Genomic DNA, 24,124 nt, shown 5'->3' on the forward strand with positions numbered 1-24,124 from the left:
TGTCATATGTTTCCTAGAATTTTGAAGCTTCATACTCCAGGTGTTCATCCTTCAATTAACCTTTAAAAACCCAATCCAAATTTGTCAAGCTATGATAGTTCATAGGAACCTCAGTGTTATTGATGAAACTAGATCCATCAGAAGGCAGAAAAATTTGAATAGCTGCGGTTTATTACTTGGGAAGAAAGTTCTCTGTCAGCTTTTGTCTCCTCTACCACTTTCCATAATATGCAGGTTTGATATCACCAGTGTTTAGATAGGACTGTCAGGTATGGGAGTCTTTTTTTCTTCCAAGGGCCTTTTGGATATTATAATATCAGTTAAAGGTCATACAAAATTGTAGATACAGGCAGTGGCCTCCGGCATCCGTCTCAAGCATACCAGAATCATACATGTCTGTCAATCATCTGCCAAAAGATTTCTTTGACTTATATTTTCTACTCCTGGATGGATTGGAAGCAGTAAATGTGTTAATAAATAGGTCATGCTTCATCCTCTTATAATTAAATTAGACATGCTTATCTATTAAGTTGGTCAAAGTTTCTCATTGATGTGAATGTAGGGGGAGGGAATCTCAGATGACTTTAAAACTAATTCTGAATACATTAATGAAAAAAAGTGTCTTTGTATTTTGGCATGAGCCTGGAAGCATTATCTGTGGCAGGCAGTATCCTTAATTTAAAAACACCTGAAGGCTTCGCATGTATTAAATCATCTAATTTCCAGAGCGACTCTATGAAGAGGCAGTGTGTTCCCATTTTACAGAGTAAATGAGACCCACATTCAGCCAGGTGATGTCAGAATTTTACACCAGCTTCTCTGGTTCCAAAATGTGTTTTCTTAAAACATTTCATAAAACATAAAATATATAAAGGTTATTTTGATAACTGTGGTGGCTTAGAGTCTTATGAGACTTTCATAATGGAATCTACCCCTGCATTCCGTGGCTCACTATAAATATCTATGCTGTAGGTAAATAGCAAAAGAAAACCCTTTTATCATTCTTCAAAGTCCTCATTTGACCTAATTTCTCATTTAAAGTCTCCTCTAACTTGTGAATCCTACTCAAAAGTAGAATTAATGACTTCCTCCTCATTTTACCTGGTATGAGTGTCAGGTTATAGCTCTGCTACTATTGGTTGACAGTTACCCTTGTTTTATGGAGTTTCATTGTTCATGTAACTGCCCCTATGTAGGAGTAAAATAGGTGCCCTAATCTTACTTATATGCATCAAATAAAAAACGAAATACTATGGTCCTTATGGCACTTGTAACTCTTCATGGTAGAGCTTTATAGCCAAAGGTTTTTGGAAACAGCCACCAAAATAGTGGGCACAGTGGAATGATTAAAATCCAAATACTGCTCCAAGTTCAGCATACTGTTCTATTCCAGAAAGATCAGTTCCTAGCAAAAGTTTTAAAAACCTCTTTAAAGCACAAAGAGTTGGACATCAGCTGGCAGGATCTTCTTCCAATTATCAATACCATAATCTATTTTTTATTAATTACATAAACATTCTTATATGTGAGAAGGAAATATTTGGGGGATAAATAATAGGTTTAGGTTGAATCTCAAGTTTCTTTAAGACTGGCTGGTTTTTCCTTTTATAAAGTATGAGTTAAAAATGTGTCAGTTTCAGAAATTTCAAAGATAATTGATTTAGAAAGGTAACATTGCAATAGCATTTTATTTCTCTCCAGCTGTTGTCAACTTGGGGGTGACTAGTACTATCAGTTGCTTACTATTATGTGACTCATCTTACCCTGGTAACTTCTGAAAGTTCAGCCTGAATTCCATTGCTTCAAGTAGCAACCTCAGAGCAAGTGAGGTCTGCTCTGTTAATTAAGACTTAATAGTACTTCTTGTGATGCCCAAGGATATATTGTAAATGAAGGTCAGGGATTAGTGTATGGAGATTGTCTTCCCTTCAGCAAATGATCTCTGAGTGTGTCATCCATGAACCTATCTAAATCCTTAGACTAATCAGAGAGACCACTTCCAAGATTGGGTTTGGCAACTGCTTCAGAAATGTGGAACTTCAGAACTTATTTCTTGCTGAAGTAGCATATTTCCTTACATTGCAGGATACATACTTTGAGAATTTTGCCTAGTTTTCAGACACCGCCACTAGGGAAATAAAACAACTTTACAAATGCCTGTGCCTTTTACAAATCTAATATAGATGTGTTCTCATTGTATGAGTGGAGAACTTTTGCTGACCACAGATCTTTTTCTGAGTTCACAAAGGTGTTGAATCTATTTTGGAATTCTGTCATCCTGATTGCTGTGTACTTCGCATCTCTTTCCTACTGAGACTAATGGAATTGGAGGTGTGTCATTGCTGTTTTTTGGCCTGGCCAGACCTGTATCGTTAGCCTTCATGACATGACTCTTCAGGACATGTCCTAGTAAAGGCAATGCACATTTTACAGCTCTCCTATATTAAGCTTGAGCAAGAGGCAAAAGCAATTGGTTAAGGATCCTAAAGTGAGGCATGCTTAAAAGGGGCTGAGACTTTGACCTAGAAAGAGTACACTACCCTTTGAATACAATAGAAACATGGAGGTAATGAGAACTTGCACCCAACCCTTCTGGGCTCCATTGAGAAGAATTAAATAGGAGCAGATAGCACAGCACACAAATATAAACTTTTATATCAGGATTATAGCTTTAGGGGGGATATAAAATGTGCAGTTCCATTTCCTGCCATATACCTTTGCTGAATATTTTATTGCTTGGGAATATTTTATTCCTTGCCCTTTATGAAAGAAGGGTGACAGTCTGTCCTTCCCCAGTGTGCATTTTACTCTTTTATGAATATCAGTAGGAAACTGAAGCCAAAATGCCATTCACCATTTTTTGTATTTCCAAATAACTTTCCCCTAATGTGTAATAAAGATGAGAAATAATAACTTTTGAATTAAGGAAGTCTCAGTGACTATGCTAATTACCTATTTTTGGATCAAGTACCAATTTTTCTTTTGAAGAAGTGTGTGTGTTTGTGGGAGGGGGTTTTTGCAGAATAACATTCATAGAATCTTACTGGTTCTTCTCATTTTTTATTGTAACCCATATTAGTCAGGAACCCATCCCTAAGCCAGAACAGATATTCACAGCATACACACTAATAACAACTGTATAGACAGTTTTGACTTTGTATCTCTTTAATTTTCTGGGGGTGGTCTTCCTTGCTAAGTCAGCTATTAAGTTATTTGCTAACTTCTCTATCTCAGAGCTTTCCAAGATAATGGATCCTGGATCCTGGATCTGGTTTAATTGGCTTTCCCTTGTGTATAAAACAAGGGACATTGAAGGCACCCAGTTCTGAAGGGAAGCATGTTGTGTCAGGGCCTGAGTTCACCATCTTATCTAAAATGGAAACTGTAACAGCGACTCCCTTGTATAGTTGTGGCCTTGAGTTTATACATGCCAGAGTCTTGGACTGATGCCTGCAACAGTGTATGCACCGTAAACCCTATTGCTGCTGTTATGCTAATCACATCATTATTTTTGTTATTAGTGTTATCATTCTGCACAAAGATAGGCTGGTAGCACCTGCCAGGTCAGGTCTTTGAGATTTTAGCTGTATATGGGGATGCTTTTGAATATCCTAGAACTTAAAGAGAGTCAAAGAAAGTACCTAGTTTGTTTTCTCCTCCTGTCTCATCATCCCTCTGCCTACCGTACAGGATTGTTCCCAAATGACTTAACTTCTTATTGTATCTGTAACATGTTTCCTCATCTGAATGGCCTTGTGTGTGATAGCTTTGACATCCTCAAATGGGGAAACCTCCTTGGCAGCTTAATTTATCTTTCAGAACTGCAAATATAATTAATGATGAAAATGTCAGTGTGAACTAGAGGTAATGCAGTACCTTCGTGAATAAGGTCTGTGTGGATCCAATAGAATGATGTGTCGAACCCTAGCCATGGTCATAGCAGTGCAGTGTAAGTGCTTGGTGAAAGCTGTCTTCCTCTCTTCTCCTATTCCTTCTTCATGATGATTTTTTTCTTTTTTTTCTTTTGTCAGTCGTGGGGCTTGAACTCTGGGCCTGAGTGCTGACCCCCAGCTCTTCAGCTCAAGGCTAGCGCTCTACCACTTGCCCTACAGTGCCACTTCTGGTTTTCTGGTGGTTTATTGGAGATAAGAGTTTCACAGACTTTCCTGCCTGGGCTGGCTTTGAACTGTGATCCTCAGATCTCAGCCTCCTGAGTAGCTAGGATTACAGGCATGAGCCAACTGCACCTGGCTGATTTTATTCTTCTGTATTTGGACCTTTGTGTCTCATCTGTGCTTTATGATCTGCCTGTTATATTTTCTCCTTCCTTGACCTCAGTCCACATGTCCTATAGCCTGACACAAATGAATTCTTCCTCCTTTACAAAATGTGTGAATGAGATCCTAATGTGTGTGTGTGTGTAAGTGTGTAAAGAAAACTAGAGAATCTGTTTCCCACCACATGATTGCCTATAGATCCTGAGCTCCACATCATAAAATATCCAAAGTGGTATGGAAATGTTTTTAAACATCTTTTAAGTAAAGGCTAAACCTGTAACAATCAAAGAGAAATCTGATGAGGCCAGAAATAAAACAGGAATCCTAATCCAGGGAAGATAGGCTAATCTGGTGATCCTTCAAGAAATTCTAGATTAGGAAGGTCATCTAATGCTAGACATCACATCCCACAGAGTTTAGCAACAAAGGACAAAGAGATGAAGAATATGAAGGAGTAGTTAAGACATGTGAAAGTAAGTGACAAGTCAGAGGAGAATGTCCTAAGGTTATGGTAATGGTGATGAGGAAAGATAACAGTTTTCACAGATAAAATTGCCACAGAGTTTCCAAATGATACTCAAAGAACACTAGAGTGTTAAACTAAAAGAAAGCCATACTGAGAAGATATAATTTTTAACTCAGGGTAGACATACCCTATAATAAGGGTAGTCAAGAGGTAATGAAGTAAAAAATTGTTACCAACCTGCAAGTTTTATTATTATTATTATTATCATTATTATTATTATGTAGTTGTACAAAAGGGTTACAAATCCATAAATCAGTTTTTGGTTAATGCTACTGCTTCCTTTGTCTCCACCATTTTCCCCCTCCCCGCCCTACCCTCACATTACATAGTTCAGTTTTTACATAATATATGTCGAATATAATGACTACATTTGCTCACCCTTCCTCCATTCACATGCCCCTCCCTTTGCTCACCCTCAAAACCTGCAAGTTTCTTAAAATGCTTTTATGGAACACAAAAAAAATCTAACAAATTATGAAAGACCATTCCTAAAGTCAGAATTTGTAAGGGTATACATTAAGAAGTAAGATTTGAGGCATTTAAGAAAAATCTGAGGTACAAAGAAGTAACAAATAAAAGTAAAAGTAAAATGAGGGTGGCCTCAACAGACAGTAGCAGATTATTTTTTAATGATGATTTTAGCAGTCCCTTTCCCCTGTCTCATAGCAACACTCCAGCTGAAGGCTTGAACTCAGGTCCTGGAGCTCATTTGGCTTTCTTGCGCATGGCTGGCACTCTAGGACTTGAGCCATGCACCCAGCTAGTTTAATACCAGTTATTTTAGAAATCGAATTTTGCATTCAAACCACCATTTCTAGGTTTCAGCCTGGTACGTAGCTAGGATTATAGGTGTGAGCCACTAGCTCTAGTAGCACCAGTTTGGTAGCACTTTTTTTTTGGAGGGGGGGGGGTCCGGTCGTGGGGCCTGAACTCTGGGCCTGAGCACTGTCCCTCAGCTCTTCAGCTCAAGGCTAGTGCTCTACCACTTGAGTCACAGTGCCACTTCTGGCTTTATTTTTTCTGCTTATGTGGTGCTGAGGAATCGAACCCAGGGCCTCAGGCATGCAAGGCAAGCGCTCTACCACTGAGCCACCTTCCCAGCCCTCTGGTAGCACTTTTTTTAAAAAGGCAAGTAACTGACATTGCTATCATGAAAGGTTGGCGGCAGATTACTGGAATGAAAACATTCTAGGCTCTTATATTTTCAGGAAGGAAAGTAATCCATTATCTTTGGGATTGAAAGAAGAATATTAAGAACCACTGTGAGAACATGATGAGAACATAAACATGTCATTGTTTAATTAAGTTACATGAACACTTTTATCACAGTGGCTACCTGGGATACTTCATAAACTTCCTACTACCCCTGTAGTTAAATCCAGTCAAATCCATTGACTTTCCTGCAAGTCAGTAACCTTTTACCTCATGCCTCTCATGGTGTTTGCATGTAATTGCAGTTAAGACTCCTTTATCCACTGTATAAACCAGGTGTTCCTAAATCACTTTCCGTGCACCACAATTGTTATTCTGAGGCTCTGTCTTCATTGCTTGGTGTCTGTCTAGTCCATTATGTGCCTCACTGTGTACAGCTTCAGTAGCAGCGCTCTGTGTGTGTGTGTGTGTGTGTGTGTGTGTGTGTATGTGTGTGTGTGTGTGTGTGTGTGCAGAGCAGCTGAGCCTGCCTCTGGAGAACCTCCCAGCTTATTCCAGTGCCCACTGCTCACTTCTCGGAAGTGTACTGTCGACGCTCTGTGTGTGTGTGTGTGTGTGTGTGTGTGTGTGTGTGTGTGTGTGTGTGTGTGTGTGTGTGCAGAGCAGCTGAGCCTGCCTCTGGAGAACCTCCCAGCTTATTCCAGTGCCCACTGCTCACTTCTCTGAAGTTCACTGTCTATGCCAACCTTCTCGTGTAAAATGGAGATGGTAGTAGTAACTTTCTCTTATCATTCTCAAAGTAAGTATACCCAAATGTGGATGAATGGATCAACCCATGCCAAAGCCCTGCAGGCACAGTTTTGTAGCATGCTGTCTACTGGAGCATCCTCACTTCTTGAATGTCTTATTAGGAGGGCTATTTCCTGTCTTAGCTCAATTGTTACTGACTAAAGTCAGGAGGAAGTCTGACATGTCTGTAGAAGATGAGAAAGAGAGAGTGATTTAGCATTTGTTGTCAGGTATGATGCTCAATGCACATTTCACATGGAGAGCTCTGTGGAACCTGTTTCCAGTAGGCTTGATGTGGAAATGATAAAAGCAAATAGATTTGCAGATTTTTGAGCTGAAGGAACCTCAGGATCCCACTAACCTAATTTTGGGGCTACAAGGAAAGCTCTTCAGCAGCAGGCCCCATGACTGTACTGTAGAAATGACAGGATTTTCTCTAAAGTCTTCTTTCCATACTTAGCCAGTGCTTTACCTTAACTTATGTGAAGTACCCACATTCTGAATTGAAGGATTCAAGTCCTGAGGGCTTGAATGACTTGTCAGGAGTTACCAGTCACCCAGTGGGGGTGAGGACAGGTTTGAGTTAAGGCAAGGAGTAGAAGGGTTTGGAACCCAGATGGTCTGTGTTCCTGTCTGCTGCCTCCACCACACCCCATGGTCTCTGGCCCTGAGCTCTGACAATTCCCACAGCCCAGGCTCACCTCTGTGTGCAGTAACACCAGAATTTGCCTTCATTGGGCAGTATAGTGAATTCACCTCTTTATGTGTTTGATCTGTAGACTTCTTTCATACTGGACAGATACTTCCTTTATGAAGGCAATTAGGTATATTTTTTTTATGGAGGAGACACTTTTAAATCTCACCTAGTGGGAACAGAAGGGATGCCGTTTTTTTTTTCTTTCCCTGGAAGCCTGCAGAGCCGACGTGCTGAAGCCTTGCTTGCCAGGTGGGCTCTCAGTATGGTGCTGGCAAGAGCACTTGGGCTCTGTAGGTGGGTATTCACCTGCCCTCCAAGCCCATGAGTTCCGAGAACTCATTCAAATGGCATTTAAAGAATTTGCTTCAGAATAATATACTTCCTAAATGAGTCAGGTATCCAAGTTTCAGAGGCCCTAAAGACAGCCAAATATTTGAGAAAGGAATAAATGACTTCCACTGTATGTTTGAACTAATATGGTTAGGAAAACGACATTTGGGTGACAACATTTTCCAGTTACAGATTTTAAATTTATTAGTATTAAGGATAATTGGAAGCTGCATCAGATGTCAGCAAGGATGCTAGGGTAGGCAGGAGGTAACTTATACACTCCTGGTGGGAGTGTAAACTAGCCACTATGGAAGGCAGTGTAGATGTTCCTGGAGTGCTATATGATCCTGCACTTTCACCCCTGAGTATATATCTGAATGAAGTAAACTCAGCATACGATTGAGATACCCCTATACCCATGGCACTATTCATGATAGCTAAACTATGGAGAGTAGATAAAGAAAATGTAGTAGGTAGGCTCAGTGAAGTGTTACTCAGACATTAAGAAAACAAAAGTATTTCATTTACTTGAAAATGTATATGAAGCTGGAGATCAGCATGTTAAATGTTAAATGTTTTCTGTCATATGCAGAATCTAGATGAAAAATAAAAATGACATGAAAGTAGCAAGAGGAAACACCTCAGGGAAAGGAATGGGGAACCAGTTGAAGTGATGATCAGGGAAAGACAAGTGGGAAGGTGAATATTATCAAAGCACATGATATACATATTTGAGAATGTAAACTCACGTTTTTTCTTTTTATTACTATCTGTAAACAGTTGTGCAGAGGAGCTGCCATTTAACAAAGCAGTCTATGAATGCAATGTGTCTTGATAAATGTCACCTCTGTCAACATTCTCACCCATCCCCACCCCTTTCATTCATTTTTCTTAACTTTGTAAGCTGTCTATTGGATTCTTGGCTGCATTCTCCCCTCAACTCTTCTACATTCTCCCATCTCCTTTTTAGTAATCTGTATTTTTGTCTGAAAAAATGAGTAGGCATTTATTAAGCAAATGGAGAAATTCTTTATATTCTAGCAAAACAAAAAGAATATAAGAGACTTCTGAAACCATTAATTAACTTGGGCAATCTTCTTTACAGCAGTTAACAGCTGCTTTGCACTGGGGTAGGCCCTGTGAATTGTGAAAATGAACGATGCTCACTCCCAAGTCATTCACATTCTAGGGAAAGAGTCCTTTAGGAGAAGAAGTCGTGACAGTATCTGTGTCAGATCTGTAGGAATGACATCAATTAAAGCTGTGATCCACTCAGGAGGATGTGGGAGAAAAAGCTGAGCAGTCCTTTCACAATCTAGCCCTTCTCTTGAAGTAATATGTCAGCCCTTTTGCCTTCCCAGTTAGTAAATCATCTGGAAGGGAAGGGGGAGAGCCTTGCTCCTGGATTCGTTTTCTGGATGGTCCTCCCCAATTGTATGATCACGAGGAGGCTATTTCTTTTTGCTTCTGTTTAGTAAAAAGAGGAGAGTGCTCACACCTATTTGGCAGAATTATTATAAAGATTAAGAAAACTCATGGAAAATGTTTTATAATATTGCCTCATATACCATAAGGTTCAAGAAAATTTTAATTCTCATTGTCATCTGATAGCTAATAAAATATTGAGACACAATCATTATACTGATGTTTTATATTTTTCTTTTAAAGTGTTCATTTTTTTAAGTGTTCATTTCTTTGAAGTAAAAGTTTATATTTTTTTGCTTTTTTAGCTCCAAGAGGAAAGCGAGGATGGAAAACCTTTTATGCTGTCCTGAAGGGAACTGTCCTTTACTTGCAAAAGGTAAAAGTACAGTGGATAAAAATAAAACACATAATTTTATGAAACAATAATTGAAAGTAACCCAATACTTGGTTTTAAAAAAATGCTGCACCAAACATTCATAAGACTATTTAATTGATACTTAAAAGTTTGTGTGTGTGTTCCTGTGTGTATGTGTGTCCATATTTCTGGTGAACAAATTATTGTGGAGTATACATATACACACACAACCAAAAGAATGGATGGGCCATGTTCTCTTGTGCAGAAAGAAGTATGGAACGTAAGTTGGTAAGTTAGACCTCATCTAGCAGGTGCAAGTATAGACTTGTGTCAGCATCTGCTTCCATAGGTATTTATACTATAGTTTCAGCTTTCATTTATATCCTGATTCTTGCTAGCTTAGTTTCAAACCTACTTACAATTAGACACATGTGTTTTCATTGAGTCCTGAAATCTTTGTACATGCAGTGCAAATGGATGTATTCCAAATTACTATACCACTCTCCTCCCTGTCAGGATTTGTTCTTTCAGTCTCCAAATCTGGAAATCGATTTGGGATTCAGTTTATTGTTTCTGGTTCATTGGAGGGTAGTTCCTGACCAGCTCTATGTGAGTGGAAAAAGGAAAGTTGCATGTTGATGGAATTGTTTTCTGAAAACTTCCCAGGGCCCAACAGAATTCTGGTACCCCCTATCAAGATACAGGAATCAAATTAAGGATAAGAGGAAGCAAAACACAGATTTGTGTGTGCGTATGCATATTTGCTAAAACATGAGATTTGTCCTTGTAATTGTACTATAATTGCAATGCTGTATAACACATCTAGAGAACTTTGCTCTTGTGTGGCTGAACCTCTCCAGAGCAGCTCTCCATTCATCCCCCTCCTCGGCTCCTCAAGGTTATCCTTAGGCTTTGGTTCTCTGAGTTGGACTGTTTTAGGTGACTCATGTAAGGGGAATCATGTAGAATTTTATAGAATGTTTCAGCTCTCTATCCTTTTCAGTATTCCCTCCATTTCAGTGTTTTTTTTAATGTATATTTCGTATTTTGTATTTGTTCTTCCATTCATGGACACTTAACATTATCTCCACATCTTTGGCTGCTGTGAATGATGCACTGAATGCTGTAAAGAGTGGTGAATGCATTGGATTGTAGTGAGGAACCTCCATGTTGTTTTTCAAAATGACTCTGCCATTTTGTATCACCACAGTAGGATATAGGGCTTCCGTTTCCTCACATCCTCACCAGCCCTTGTTATTTATTTATTTGTTTAATAGCCATCCTAACAGAGACTGAGAACTAGCTGTGGTTCTGATTCATATTAGAAATAAGAAAAGCTAGAAGTGTTTTTCCACTCTGTACTCTCATACCAAATAAAGAACACTTCCGTGACCCACACCGGCCAGTGGACACCAGAAGTTTGTCCTCTAATCCATTCTAATAGGACACTGCACTGAGATAGCTTCACATCCCACAGTTTGGGGGTTAATCCCACAAGACTGTCCCCTACGTTAGATTCCAGTCACAGCTGGTAGATTATTCTCTATGCTTCTGACCAACCAGCTACAAATCTGGGGTTCCCATGACCCCTCCTTAGGTTAGAATGATTCACCAGAGTAGGTCACAGAACTCGGGAGCCATTTTATTTGCATTTACCCATTAATCATGAAGACATTACAAAGGATGCAGATGAACAGGCAGATGGAAGAGAAACACAGGGCAGGATATGGGAGAGGGGTCAGAGCATCCATGCCCTCTACAGGCATATTGCGCTCCAGGAACCTCCATCTGTTCAGCTACTGAGAAGCTCTTCTCAGCCCAGCCCTTTTAGTTTTGTTTTTGTTTTTGTTTTTTTTTTTCCTGTTGTGTTCTGTTCCTTCTCCCCTCCCCGACCCCTACCAATCCTGGGCTTTAAACCTATGGGTCTTGCATTCTGGATTGGCTTTTTCACTCAAGCCACACCTCCATTTTTAGCTTTCTTTTTGCTGGTGAATTGTAGATAAGAGTTTCTCAGTTTTGGCTGCCCAGAATGGCTTTGAAACTAGCTAGGATTATAGGCCTGAGCCACTGTTGTTGGACTCCTTGGGGGGGGTGGGTTATGGAGGTTTAATTATTTAAGCATGTTTGATAAAAATCATTGGTATATGATGAGCAACTCACCTTTTAGTCCTTCACCTCTTCTCCAGAGAGGTTGTAGAATAGGATTGTAAATTCTGACTTGATTTTTATGGCTACCAATTCTCCATCCTAAAATGATCTAGGGACACCTACCACTAATCACAATAGCCTACAAAAGACACTTAGTTATTAGCAATCAGCAGATTCTGAGGGTTTTAGGAGCTTAGACCAAAAAATGAGTCCCAGTAAGTGTGTATATATATGTGTGTATATGTACATATATATGTGTGGCTATATATATATATATATAATATGTTTTATTATAAAACATATATCACATTTACATTTTTCTAATAACAGTGATGTTGAACAATGTTTTAACAATCCTTATCTTTTTTTTGGTCATGGGGCTTGAACTCTAGGCCTGGGTGCTGTCCCTGCACTCTTCAGCTCAAGGTGAGTGCTCTACCACTTGAGCCACAGCACCACTTCCAGTTTTCTAGTGGTTTATTGGAGATAAAAGTCTCACGGACTTTCCTGCCCAGGCTGGCTTTGAACCACGATCCTCAGATCTCAGCCTCCTGAGTAACTAGGATTACAGGCATGAGCCACCAGTGCCCAGCTAATCCTTATCATTTATATAGTTCTCTTTAGAATAATGTTTGTTCAAGTCGATGCTTTTGCAAACAGGTGTGGTTTTGTTTTTTGCAAATATTTGTAATATCAGAGATATTACAAATATTTTTTCCTTTTCATTAGGTTTGCCATTTGAGAAAACTGTTGATTTTTTTCTGCTTTTATTCTAGTACCATGCTATTTTGATACTGTAGCTTTTTATTATGTTTAAAATCACTCATGTGAGTGCTCCAGAAATAATTATTGCTTAAAGATTGTTTTGATTTTCATGACTTCTTTTTTTATGAAATCTGGGATTGGCTTTTCTTCTGGAAAAATGCCATTATTAGACACTGCATTAAATCTACATTTTAATAATATTAAATCTTGTATTTAAAGATGTGACCATGTCTCATCTATTTATTTGTGAGTAATTTCTTTGAGCAATGTTTTGTTTTCAGTGTGAACATTTTCTCTTCATCAAATTTATTTCTGTGGATTTGATATATCTTTTGATAATATAAATGAATTACCAATTTCCTTATTTTTATTCTTAGTGTATGAATATTTAACAGATGTAGTATACATTGATTTATATCATAAAATTTTGATGATTTCATTAGTTCTAACAGGTATTTTTTGAATATTCAGATTTTCTACATTTATGGCTATGTCTAAGAGTGTGTCACATTCTAAGTATTTTTAAGGTATTATTTGAAAGAATAAGTTTGTTTCTGCATTGCTTAGGGTAGTTATATAAATTTTTATCCTTATAGGTAGTATGTCACCTTGTTTAATTTTCATATGTTGATCTCTTCTTCTATCCTTAATAATAAGGCTCTGTTGCTTTGGGTACATGATCCTTCTACTATACTATTAAAGTCAATGTACTAGCATTTTGGTTAGTATTTTAAGATCTGTGTACATCAAGGGTATTATATGATAATTTGGTAATTTTATTTCAGTGTTTTGTTTTTTCCAGAATTGGTATCAGGATCATGTTGGCCTCATAAAAAATTTTTGGAAGTGTTTCCTTCTCTTCAGTTTTTTGGAAGTATTTGAGAAGTGTTGGCTTTGATTAACTGATAGAATTATTTCACTAGTAAAGCAATGACTCTCAGCTTATCTTTGTTAAGAAGATTTTCAGTACTGATTTAGGCTTCTTATTCAGTATGGACCTGTTCAGATTTTCTGTTTCTCTATGATTTAGCCTTGGCAGGTTATATATTTCTAGTAATCCATATCTTCTAGATTGCCCAAAGTATGCTGTATAATTGTTCTGGTAGTTTTTTATAATCCTTTTAATTTTATTGGCATCAATTTTAGTATTTTTATCTGATTTTAAGTGTTCTTAACTTTTTTTTTAGTCTAGCTAAAGTTTTGTCAATTTTGCAGGTGAAAAACAAATTTTTAGTTTTTCTGATTTTTTTCTATTTGTTTTTTATTCTTCATTTCATTTGTTTCTGTTCTTATCCCAATTATTTCTTCTGCTGTTTCTTCTGTTACTTCTTCTGTATTCTTTTTTCTGCTAACTTTGGGATTCTTTATTTTGTAGGTATAAAATTTCTAGATATAAGATTTTCATAATTGGGGCTGGGAAGGTGGCTCAGTGGTAGAGCGCTTGCCTTGCATGCATGAGGCCCTGGGTTCGATTCCTCAGCACCACATAAGCAAAAAGAAAAAAGCTGGAAGTGGCGCTGTGGCTCAAGTGGTAGAGCACTAGCCTTGACCTGAAGAGCTAAGGGACAGCGCCCAGGCCCAGAGTTCAGGCCCCATGACCGGACCCCCCCCCCAAAAAAAAGATTTTCATAATTGTTTTTTGTCTCCTTTGACAGTTTTGATGTGGAGTCAGTTTTTCTGGTATAAATATGACCATCCCTCTTTTCTTTATAGTTGCCATTTTGTGGAATGTCCTCTTAATCATTTTATTTTCTAAATTTGTTTCTAAATCTTAAGAAACTTATTAAAGCTAAGTGTTGGATTTTGCTGCCCCGGCTGGCTTTGAACTATGATCCTCAGATCCCAGCCTCCTGAGTAGCTAGGATTAGAGGTGTGAGCCATCAGTGCCCGGCTAATTCACAAACTTTATAGACTGTGATAATGACAATTTGCCTTGTGAAGGTTAAAATGTGTTTGTGACTTTAATTATTAAGTATCACTATCTCACAACACTGTGAAATTTGTGAAATTTACATAATTACTTAATCCCAATAAATTATTTTTTAAAAAAGAATTCCATTGTGTATATATACCACATTTTCTTGATCCATTCTTCCATGGAGGGGTATATGGATTGATTCCATATCTTAGCTGCAGTAAACATGGTTGTGCTGGTAGCTTTAGTATAAACTTGTTTGTGGTCTATAGGATAAACCCCCAAGAATGGATTTGCTGTCATAGAGACACTGTATGTTTAGTCTTTTGAAGAACCTCCATACTGCTTTCCAGAGTAGTTGAACAAGTTTACATTCCTACCAGCAGTGTAGTAGTAGTGTTCCCTTTTGGTCACATCCTTGCCAGCAGCTGTTATTGTTAGTTTTCTTGACTGGAGTAAGGTGAAATCTCAATGTTTGTTTGTTTTTTAATTTTTTAATTTTTTGGAGGATGGAGGGCTTGAACTCAGAGCCTGGGTACTGTTCTGATCTCTTATACTCAACACTAGTGCTCAACCACTTTGAGCCACAGTTTCACTTCTAGTTTTTGACTGGTTAATTGGAGTTTTTGAGTGGTTAAATAAAAGTCTCACTGGGACTTTTCTGCCCCAGCTGGCTTCGAACTGCAATCTTCAGATCTCCGCCTCCTGAGTAGTTAGAATTATAGGTGTGAGCCACTAGTCCTGCTCAACGTTGTTTTGATTTGCATTTTTAATGGCCAGAGATGTTGAACATGTCTTCATGTGTCTATTCTTCTGAGAAGTCTCTCTTTACGTCTATAGCCCATTTATTAATTGGGTTGTTTCTTTGGGGGGTTATTTTTGGGTATTTAGTTTCTTGAGCTCTAAGTATATTTTAGATATGGGGCCCTTGTCTGATGCAAACCTAGTAAAAATATTTTCCCATTCTGTGGGCTTTCTATTTATCTTGTGAGCTATGTCCTTTACCATGTAGAAACTCTTTAGTTTGTTGTAATACCATTTATGTAGTTAGATTTGTTGTGAATATGGATCTTAGGAAATTTCGACCCATGCCTAGAAGTTCTGTTGTTTCCTCTACATCTTCCTGTAATGCTTTCATGGCATCTGGTCTTACATTGAGGTCTTTGATCCATGTAGAATTGAATATGGTGCAGGGTGATATATAAGGATGTAGTTTCAGTTTTCTGCATGTGTATAGTCAATTCTGTCAGCACCATTTGTTGAAGAGGCTGTCTTTCTTCCACCCTGTGTTTTTGGCTCCCTTATCAAATAGTAGATGGCTATGGATCTGTTGGTATATGTCTGTCTTTTATTCTGTTCCATAGATCCTCAGGCCCATTCTTGTGACAGTACCAAGCTGTTTTTATTACTGTGGCTTTGTAATAGAGTTTAAAGTTTAGTATTGATATTCCTTTAGTACTGTTCATTCTGCTAAGGATTGTTTATGCTATTCAGGGTCTTTTATTTTTCCATATGAATTTTTTTTATTGCTTTCTCTGTATCATTGAAGAATGTTGTTGGAATTTTGATGGATATTACATTGAATTTGTAAATTGCTTTGAGCAGAATTGCCGTTTTCGTGATGTTAATCTTCCATCCAAGAACATGAAAGGTTTTTCCATTTCCTTAAATCTGCTTCAATTTGCTTTCATAATAGAGATCCTTCACATCTTTGGTTAAGTTAATTCCTAGGTTTTTTTTTCTTTTCTTTTCTTGGGCCTATTAAAAATGCAGTTGTTTTACTGATTTCAGTCTTGTTCTCAATTAATGAGTATATTTTGTTTTTCTTGACTTATATAACTGTAACCCATCTGTACATCATCTTTACAATAACAATAAATGAAAATTAAAATTTAAAAAATTCAATTGACATATTTTCAAGTTTGCTAATTCTGTCATCTACTTTTCAAATCTACTGTTAACTCTTCAGCTAAATATTCCAGTTTCATTGCTATATTTTTCAATCTGAATTTTTTTCCTCTTTCATCCTTATATTTATTCATTAATTTCTTGAACTTTCTGAACATCTTTATGGTAGTTATTTTAGTTTTATGTTAGATAATACATATACTTTAATTTCCTGAGAGTTAATTTTTGCAGATTTGTTTTGTTCCTTTGGAGCTTGTTTTCCTCTTTTTGTCTTATTTTGTTTTGCTTTGCTATATGCACATTTGAAGAAATAACCATCTCTCCCTGTTTAAGGACTGACTTGGTACAGGGAAAAACTCTCACCACTTAGCCTGGCTATGGAAACCTGGATCCTAGGAGAAATGTTACTTCTCTAGGTCTGTGTATCAGTTTCTCAATTATAGAGGCTTGCTAGCTTCTTTTATGTAAGCTCCTAATCTGTGTACCCTCTGACTACAGCACTGCAGGTTGTCTGTCTCTACAGCAGCAAGCCATTCTCTTTCCCTTATTGTAAGCAACTACCAGGCACAGTGTATGCCAGCTCCCTATAAATGCCCTGAAACAGATGAATCAGACCAGACACCAGTGCCTCAGTCTTCTGAGACTCTGAGTCTCTCTTTCTCCTAGGGAGAAATATTGACTTGTATTCTTCCTCACTAGAGCTGTACCATCCACCAAGGTACCTGTCATTCTGCATTGTTCTCAGCAGCCCCAGACATCAAATTGTGCCAGTTATGTTAGTGTTCTGAATAAAGTGGGACAAGGAAACAATTAGTGTCTCATGTAGCCCTTGAAAACCTAGACTACTGGCCACCTAGACTCCTCTCTTTCCCTTCCTTCTGTGGGCAAAACCTCAGATTGAATGTCTTTCTCTCAGCTGCACCAAGCTGTGCTGGCTACAGCAAGCCGCCCACCAATTTCCTTTGTTCTGAGCAGTCCCTAAGCATCCAAAGTATGCAGTTTATAAGGAGCCAAGATAAGTTCCTTTCTTGGGCAACCTCTGAAAAGCCTGAACACTGAAGGCATGTTCCACTCTCTTTTCTCCTGAGAGAGGTCGTGGGCCATGGTATTCTAAGCAGTGCCAGATGAAGGGGAGGAACTGTTGTGGGGAAAGTAAAATTGCTCTTCCTCCACATCTCAATGTGATTTTCTCAGATGTGGGCTCCCCTGTGTCACTGCAGCTTCTGAATTGTATTCTGGCATTCTCTTGATAGGTTTTTGTTGTTGTTGTTTATATGTCATTATTAAATCAGTATTTCCCTAGGGGAATGAGAGCTGGAACCCCTATTCTGCAGTTATGATAACATCACTCCCAGGAAATGATTTTTAATTTATTTGGACTCCTGATAACTTCGTCTTGGCATCTCATCCTTCTCATTCTGCATGTTTGTCATTAAGCACTTTCCCATTAAACTTTTTCAGAACTTTTTTTTTCTTGGTATCTGGTGACTGAAATGATGATGGTTATATATCTCCTCTATAGGGACAAAGTTTGTTTTTAAATGCAATATTTTCCATTAAATGTATTTGTCATAATTTAACTTTATTCAATTTTCAGACATATTTTCATGCTTTTACAGTCACAATTGTGTGTGTGTGTGTGTGTGTGTGTGTGTGTGTGTGTGTGTGTGTGAGACAATGTCAGCTTATTTCCTTAACACAGACTCCTAAGAGTGTGAGTCACATGGTAGAAACTACTTACAGTTCTTGAGACATGTTTCTTAGCTCCTTCTAGATAGTTGCAACTTTCATTCTTCATAGCATTTGGTGACACTGTCCCCCCACAACCACTCCTCAGCACATTAATTATTGGCAATTGGATATTCTGAGAAAAAGGAATCTTATCCATTTGGAGTTTTTTTGTTTGCAGTACATGAGCACATGTTGCTATACAGCTTACACAATGCTTTAGCTGCCTTTCCACACGTGTCTCTGGAGAAAAGGCCTTATTTTCCATGCAATATCTCCAGTACTGAATCCAATCATACAATACCTGTGTTACTAGATCAGATGCAGCCCTACGTGCAGCCATACACGCCAGTGCCACTGAGATGGTAAGCTGCTGTGGAGTGGGGACATAACCATTGGAAAAAGTATATTTGACTTATTGTTACTTTAAAATTTAAAATCATAATAATACCACGTGAAATAAAATTAAAGAATTATTCTTTTGTAAAACCAGTCTTCCTTAGAAGTCTACCAGATCTATGGAGATAGTTGCTAATATTCAGAGATTATATGTCTTCTTAGGATGCCATATATATTTTGTATTGTCTTTATTTTCCCAGAGTTAGCACAGCTGCTAATTTATAAGTCCGTTTCTATGGACTCCACCAGATCAGTGTGTGTGTACATGCTGGGTTCAGCTAACTTTGTCCCTGTAGGAAACCTCCCTTTGAAGTTACATTTCATGTATAGCAACTGTTTCCCATGTAAATCCCATCTCTTAGCTCACTTTTTTTGTTTCCTCTAAAATCTCTGTTCGGAGCACAGCTGTCTTTGGCAAAACCATTTTTTTGAATACCTAGCCACTGGATTTCCACCCACTCCATCTCAGGGTGAGCCTAGGAACAGGAAAATAATGATATTTTTAAGCTACGAGATTTTGCTAGCTCCTGGCCTCTTCCTCAGAACTGTGTTGGTATGAGTTTGAGCCATCCAGTCAAGGGAACAACTTTCTAAACATTAGAGATTCCATACCAGGTTGGATTAAGGTTCCAAAAAGATTGGCTCTCCAGATGTAAGGTGCTGCTGGCATATGATGTTAAGTCTTCTTTCAAAGAATGTTGTGAAATTCCTTTTATAAACAGAAAAAAAAACTGGTACAAAGAAAATTATACATTTTTTAAGGAGAATACAAAATTTGGCCATGTGTTATCTATCAGAGCACTATTTATTTCAACCAAAAGGAATGCCAACCTGGCTGTAAAATAAGTAGTTGGTAGTGTGGGCTATAGTAAAAATGAACTACACAACTTGTTGAGGAGGGGGCAGGTTTCGAGATGGAGAAACTGGGAGAAAATAAGGGAAGAAGTGAAACTCTTCAAAAAGAAATGTATCCATTACCTGACTTGCATAACTAACCCTCTGTACATCACCTTTACAATAACAATAAAAATTAACATATATAATATTAGGAAAAATCAAGCAGACAAAAATAAAGATAGGAGACAGAGACCTCAACAGATCAGATCAGACTTTAATCACCACTGCAGAGGGCCACCAAGTATCCAGAGGCAGAGTTGGAGAGTCAAGGGGCACAGAGGAGAATCCCAGGGTCTAATATAGCAAAATCAGGAAGATATTAGTTGTAAAATCAGGCAGCTACTGTGGACTGACTTACCAGAGATAATGTGCACTTTTAGGAAGGACAGGGGTGAGGTTTTTCTGAGAACTGGCCCCAGTGGACCATGAAGGCAGCATTGGGTTATGAGAACAATGCAGGTTCCTGTCAGATAGGAGTGAACAAAAAGGAAGCCATGTTCTGCTGAGCAGAACATGGTTGGAAGAGGGTAACAAGTTGAACAAGAAATGTACTTACTACCTTACTTATGTAACTATAACCCCTCTGTATATCATCTTGACAATAAATTTTTTTAAACCATTAAAAAACCTGTAGGGTGGAGGGGTATGGTTTAAGTCTTAGAGAGCTTAGCTAGCATACACAAGGCTCTGGATTCAATTCTCAGTTCTACAAAAGTAACAAAGAAGTCTTTCACTATTCTCTGTACTCTTTAAAATGTAGAACTGTTTCTAGCTGCCTCCTAGTAAGAGCAAGTAAACTTTGAGATTTCTAACACAGTTCTATTTTCAGATATTCTTCCTATTGTCTTCCGGTACTATGAAATATCCTGATAAGTCACCATCCCCCCCCCCCACCCCACACTACTGGAGAATTCTCAGATTAACACCTAAAAGTATCCATTATGAGTTGAACTTTGGCCAAGAAACTAACATTAATGTTAGGAAGTAAATCAATAATGAATACATCTAATAGGTTAGGACTTCTGCCAGGTGCTTAGAATATTATACATTAGAGTCATGATTGTAAGCCTAAAGTATATTCTATGTAGAACGATTAAAAAGAAAGAACAATTCAATGTAGTTTATTAAACCACTATAAAAGGAAACATGCTATGTAAACAAAGACGGGAAGAGGAACATTTAATTGAACATTAGAGAGAACCAGGAAGATCATGGAAATAATTATGAGGCAAGTGTCATTTAGAAGACAAGTAGAAGTTAGTCATATAGTGTGATTCTAGCAAGAACAAATCTGTGTGGATATCTAGATGTGTGAGACCACAGCTATGGCTTCGTGGAGTGTAAAAGGTGACATAAACTGGCTGTGAAGAGCCTAGGAAACCGTATTAAAGAGTTGAAATAATCTTAGAACCATGTCATACTTATCAAGAGTGTTCCAAATAGGGAGATATCATATTTATAGTTTAGAAAGATCCATCTGGTTGTATAATGGAGTCTGGATTATTATCAAACTCAAGTAGCCATACACAGACCAGATTTACTGGAACCAGAGTACGGTAAAGGGGTAGAGAAGCAGTATAATTAGAGATACCAGTTTGAGGTTGAATTCTAAGTGTCTTTGGGATAATAAATGGGTATGTTCAATGGTCAATTATCCATTTTCAGATCTGGAGCCAAGGAAAGACTCTCAAAATACAGATCTGGAATATCATCAACAAATATTTGTTAATTCAAGCCATTGGAATAAATGTCATTCAGATCTTGTAGAGTAAGATCAAGGATGGAACCAGTGGTATAGACATTAAATGTGAGCTCTAAGAAGACACTGCAAAGGAACCTGAGCAAACTAAGAAATGTTGGAAGGTTTCATTTTGTAAAAAGGGGAAATAGCAATTAGAAAGTGCTACATTAATTCAGCAACCAGAAAATTATTGATAAAGCAGTTTTGGTGGGTGGTGAGCGTGGCATCCAGATCGCAGAGGCAGCAGGTGAATAGACAACTTAGCTTGAAGTTTCCACATTGATCTTCCTGTCGCCTCATCTTTTCTGATAACCGCTTCCTGTAACTTTTACAAACAGCAGATCCCCAATGCCTGTCTCATTTCTACTGACTCTCTTTCCTTCCTGTTACTGATTTATCTCTAAAGTGAAATAAGTCCATCTTGTCTTTTCCTTGGGTATGTTTTGACATCCAAAGCCCTTGTTTTACTTCTTTAGGTTTTACACACTCTTCCGTGCCACCACTTATTCCATTTCCCGCTGTGGCCCCCTCAAAGTTGCCTAAGTGAAAAGTAAATACACAGAGTAACAGGATAGTTAGTAAAGGCAGAACCAATTACATTATTAATGACCTGGAGTGCTATGCAAGAAACAAACATAGTGTCTACTCCCTACAGAGTTTGGGCTGACACTGGAGATGAGAATACCAATACGAGTGGCTAGTGAATTCTTAAACGTCATCTCATGAAAAACACCAGGTAACATGACTTATTAAACCAAGTGTAAAGGGCTGGATTGTAGCTCAGGGATGCTTGAAAAAATGTATAGGAAAACAATGTAAGTTGAATAAATTTTGGTGAATAACCAATAACAGTTTCTGGTTTTCGAATTTTTTTTTGGTCGGGCATGGGACTTGAACTTAGGGCCTGGGCACTATCCCTGAGCTTTTCTGCTCAAGGCAAGTACTCTACCACGTTTTTGTTGTTGTTCGGTCATGGGGCTTGAACTCTGGGCTTGGGTGCTATCCCTGCGCGTTTCAGCTCAAGGCGAGCACTCGACTACTTGAGCCACAGCACCACTTCAAGTTTTCTGGTGGTTAATTGGAGATGAGTCTCACGGACTTTTCTGCCCGGGCTAGCTTTGAACCATGATCCTCAGATCTCAGCCTCCTCGATAGCTAGGATTACCAGTGCCCGGCTACTCTGCCACTTAACCACAGTGCCATTTCCAGTTTTCTAGTGGTTCACTGGAGACTCTGCCCAGGATAGCTTCAAACCACAATCCTCAGATCTCAACCTCCTTCGCAGTTAGAATTATAGGCATGAACCACTGGTGCCCAGCTCAGCCACAGTTTCTGAAACTCTAAGATAAAGTCTGTGAGATACACCACCACCACAGGGGCTGACAACTCAAGGCTATTTGCACACTCAAGGCTAAGACTCCAATGCTACAATAGAGCATTTAGAGTAGGCAGAGTGGCTTAGTTTGTCTTAGAACTAAGAATGCATCCCTATTTACTTGTGGCATAATAGAAATTAGCCCTGGAGCCCACTCAGCTCATACTAAGAAATGCATGTCCTGTTTGTTGGCAGTAAAATTCTGACTCTTGAACCACAGTGTACCTTAGAGAGGAGTCTAATATTACATTCATGGTCCCGCTATGCTCTAAAGTAACAAAGTATTAAGAGCTGATGATAATTATTGAGTTCTTGGCCCTGATAGTGTTTCTGATGATGTTTGAATGTTAACTTCCTATCTATTAGCTCTATAGAGGACTTACCAATAGAATATATCCTTTAGTAGCTGGATGCTTTAGTAAGCTTTTACTGTTATTCATCAGTCCCAGTTTCTGTCATAGAATGTGTCTGTCCCTGCAAGCCTCTACCCCTTTCTTGGAAGTATTTTTGAGAGACTTATGATGGGATTCCTGCTAAAGGACTGGTTCTGACAAAACTGTACTATGCTAAAGAAATTATCAGGTGATTGATGGAAGGGTTATGAGTGGTAGATGTAGGTAGCTCGTTATTGATGGCAATGAATTACTTTGAACTTGACTATTGATTCTTTTACTCATCAGGTCAGGTTCTTGATACTTGCCTTACTTGTATCTTTAGAAGAGAAAAATCAGTTCATTCTGGAAAGATTTAGTTTCGCTATCACAAGTATCCTGGGAGCTTTCTGTCCTAGATGACAAGAGCACCAGTGTAATGTGATAGCAAACTAAATCATCTCCTCATTCTTTGGATCACTGGAGAAGAAATTGCCTATAAAGTTGTAAAAGTCCAGTTGGAAACTACAGGCTTCAAGTGTAGGTATAATCAGTAGTGAGCCAAGTGTAGGCAGAAGCAGCCCACTGAAGTGTCCAGAACTCCCAGATGGTCATAATGGCAGCTAGTCGGCTATGCCAAGGGCCATAGCTCCTAGGGCCAGCTGATCTAGGCAGGGTCCCCTGCAGCTCTTTTTTTTGCTTTCCTGTGAGCTCAGGACATTTTCATTCCCTTCTGTGAAACTGCTGGCTTTATGACATTTCGTGCTTTGAAAAGCATATTTGGACCCTCTTTCATCCTCCTCCAAAACATGTTAAATGCTTAAAAGACAAACAAAATGTGGAAGAGGCTTTGAAGCCTAGTGCTCCCTGCAGAGAGAATGATCGTAGTTTTCATTTGTCATCATTTAGATGAAAGACCCAGTCCAGCTGAGATGCATGACCATTGTGGAAGAGATATTTAGGACACAATCATAATTTTTAAAAACCATATATTCATAGAAAGATATTACTGGTAGCACACACCTAGTTTCTGTGGGTATAAAGCCTTTAGGCTGTGGTACTCTGAAAGATTCTGTTGAAAAACATGATTATAGTTTGAATGCCTAGACCACAGAAACTGGTTCTTTACTGGGGTCAGGATAGAGGGACTTTTGTCTCTGAGCAGTTTTAGGTCTGAAGGCTTTTGCCCATGTGTGGAGAATCAAAGTATTCACCAAGAGTTAGTATGACAGATGAGAAAGTAAAGGTTTCTAGGAAAGGAAAAGGACCAGACAGCACAGGCAGCATCAGTCCAATAGGATAATTGGAGCCTTTGGGGTTTTTTTT

General features: G+C 38.4%; 1 protein-coding gene across 2 annotated transcripts in view; it reads left to right on the forward strand.

The window, feature by feature from the left end:
* Psd3 (pleckstrin and Sec7 domain containing 3) overlaps positions 1–24,124 on the forward strand; it is a 171,555-nt gene that overhangs the window by 118,129 nt on the left and 29,302 nt on the right. For both annotated transcript variants that reach the window (XM_013024908.1, XM_013024916.1), the window contains one exon: positions 9,502–9,572. In XM_013024908.1, the coding sequence (XP_012880362.1) occupies positions 9,502–9,572 (71 nt within the window). The remainder of the gene's footprint in view (positions 1–9,501; positions 9,573–24,124) is intronic.

The sequence above is a fragment of the Dipodomys ordii genome, unplaced genomic scaffold (assembly GCF_000151885.1).
Source record: "Dipodomys ordii isolate 6190 unplaced genomic scaffold, Dord_2.0 Scaffold4, whole genome shotgun sequence".
Taxonomy (NCBI): Eukaryota; Metazoa; Chordata; class Mammalia; order Rodentia; family Heteromyidae; genus Dipodomys; species Dipodomys ordii.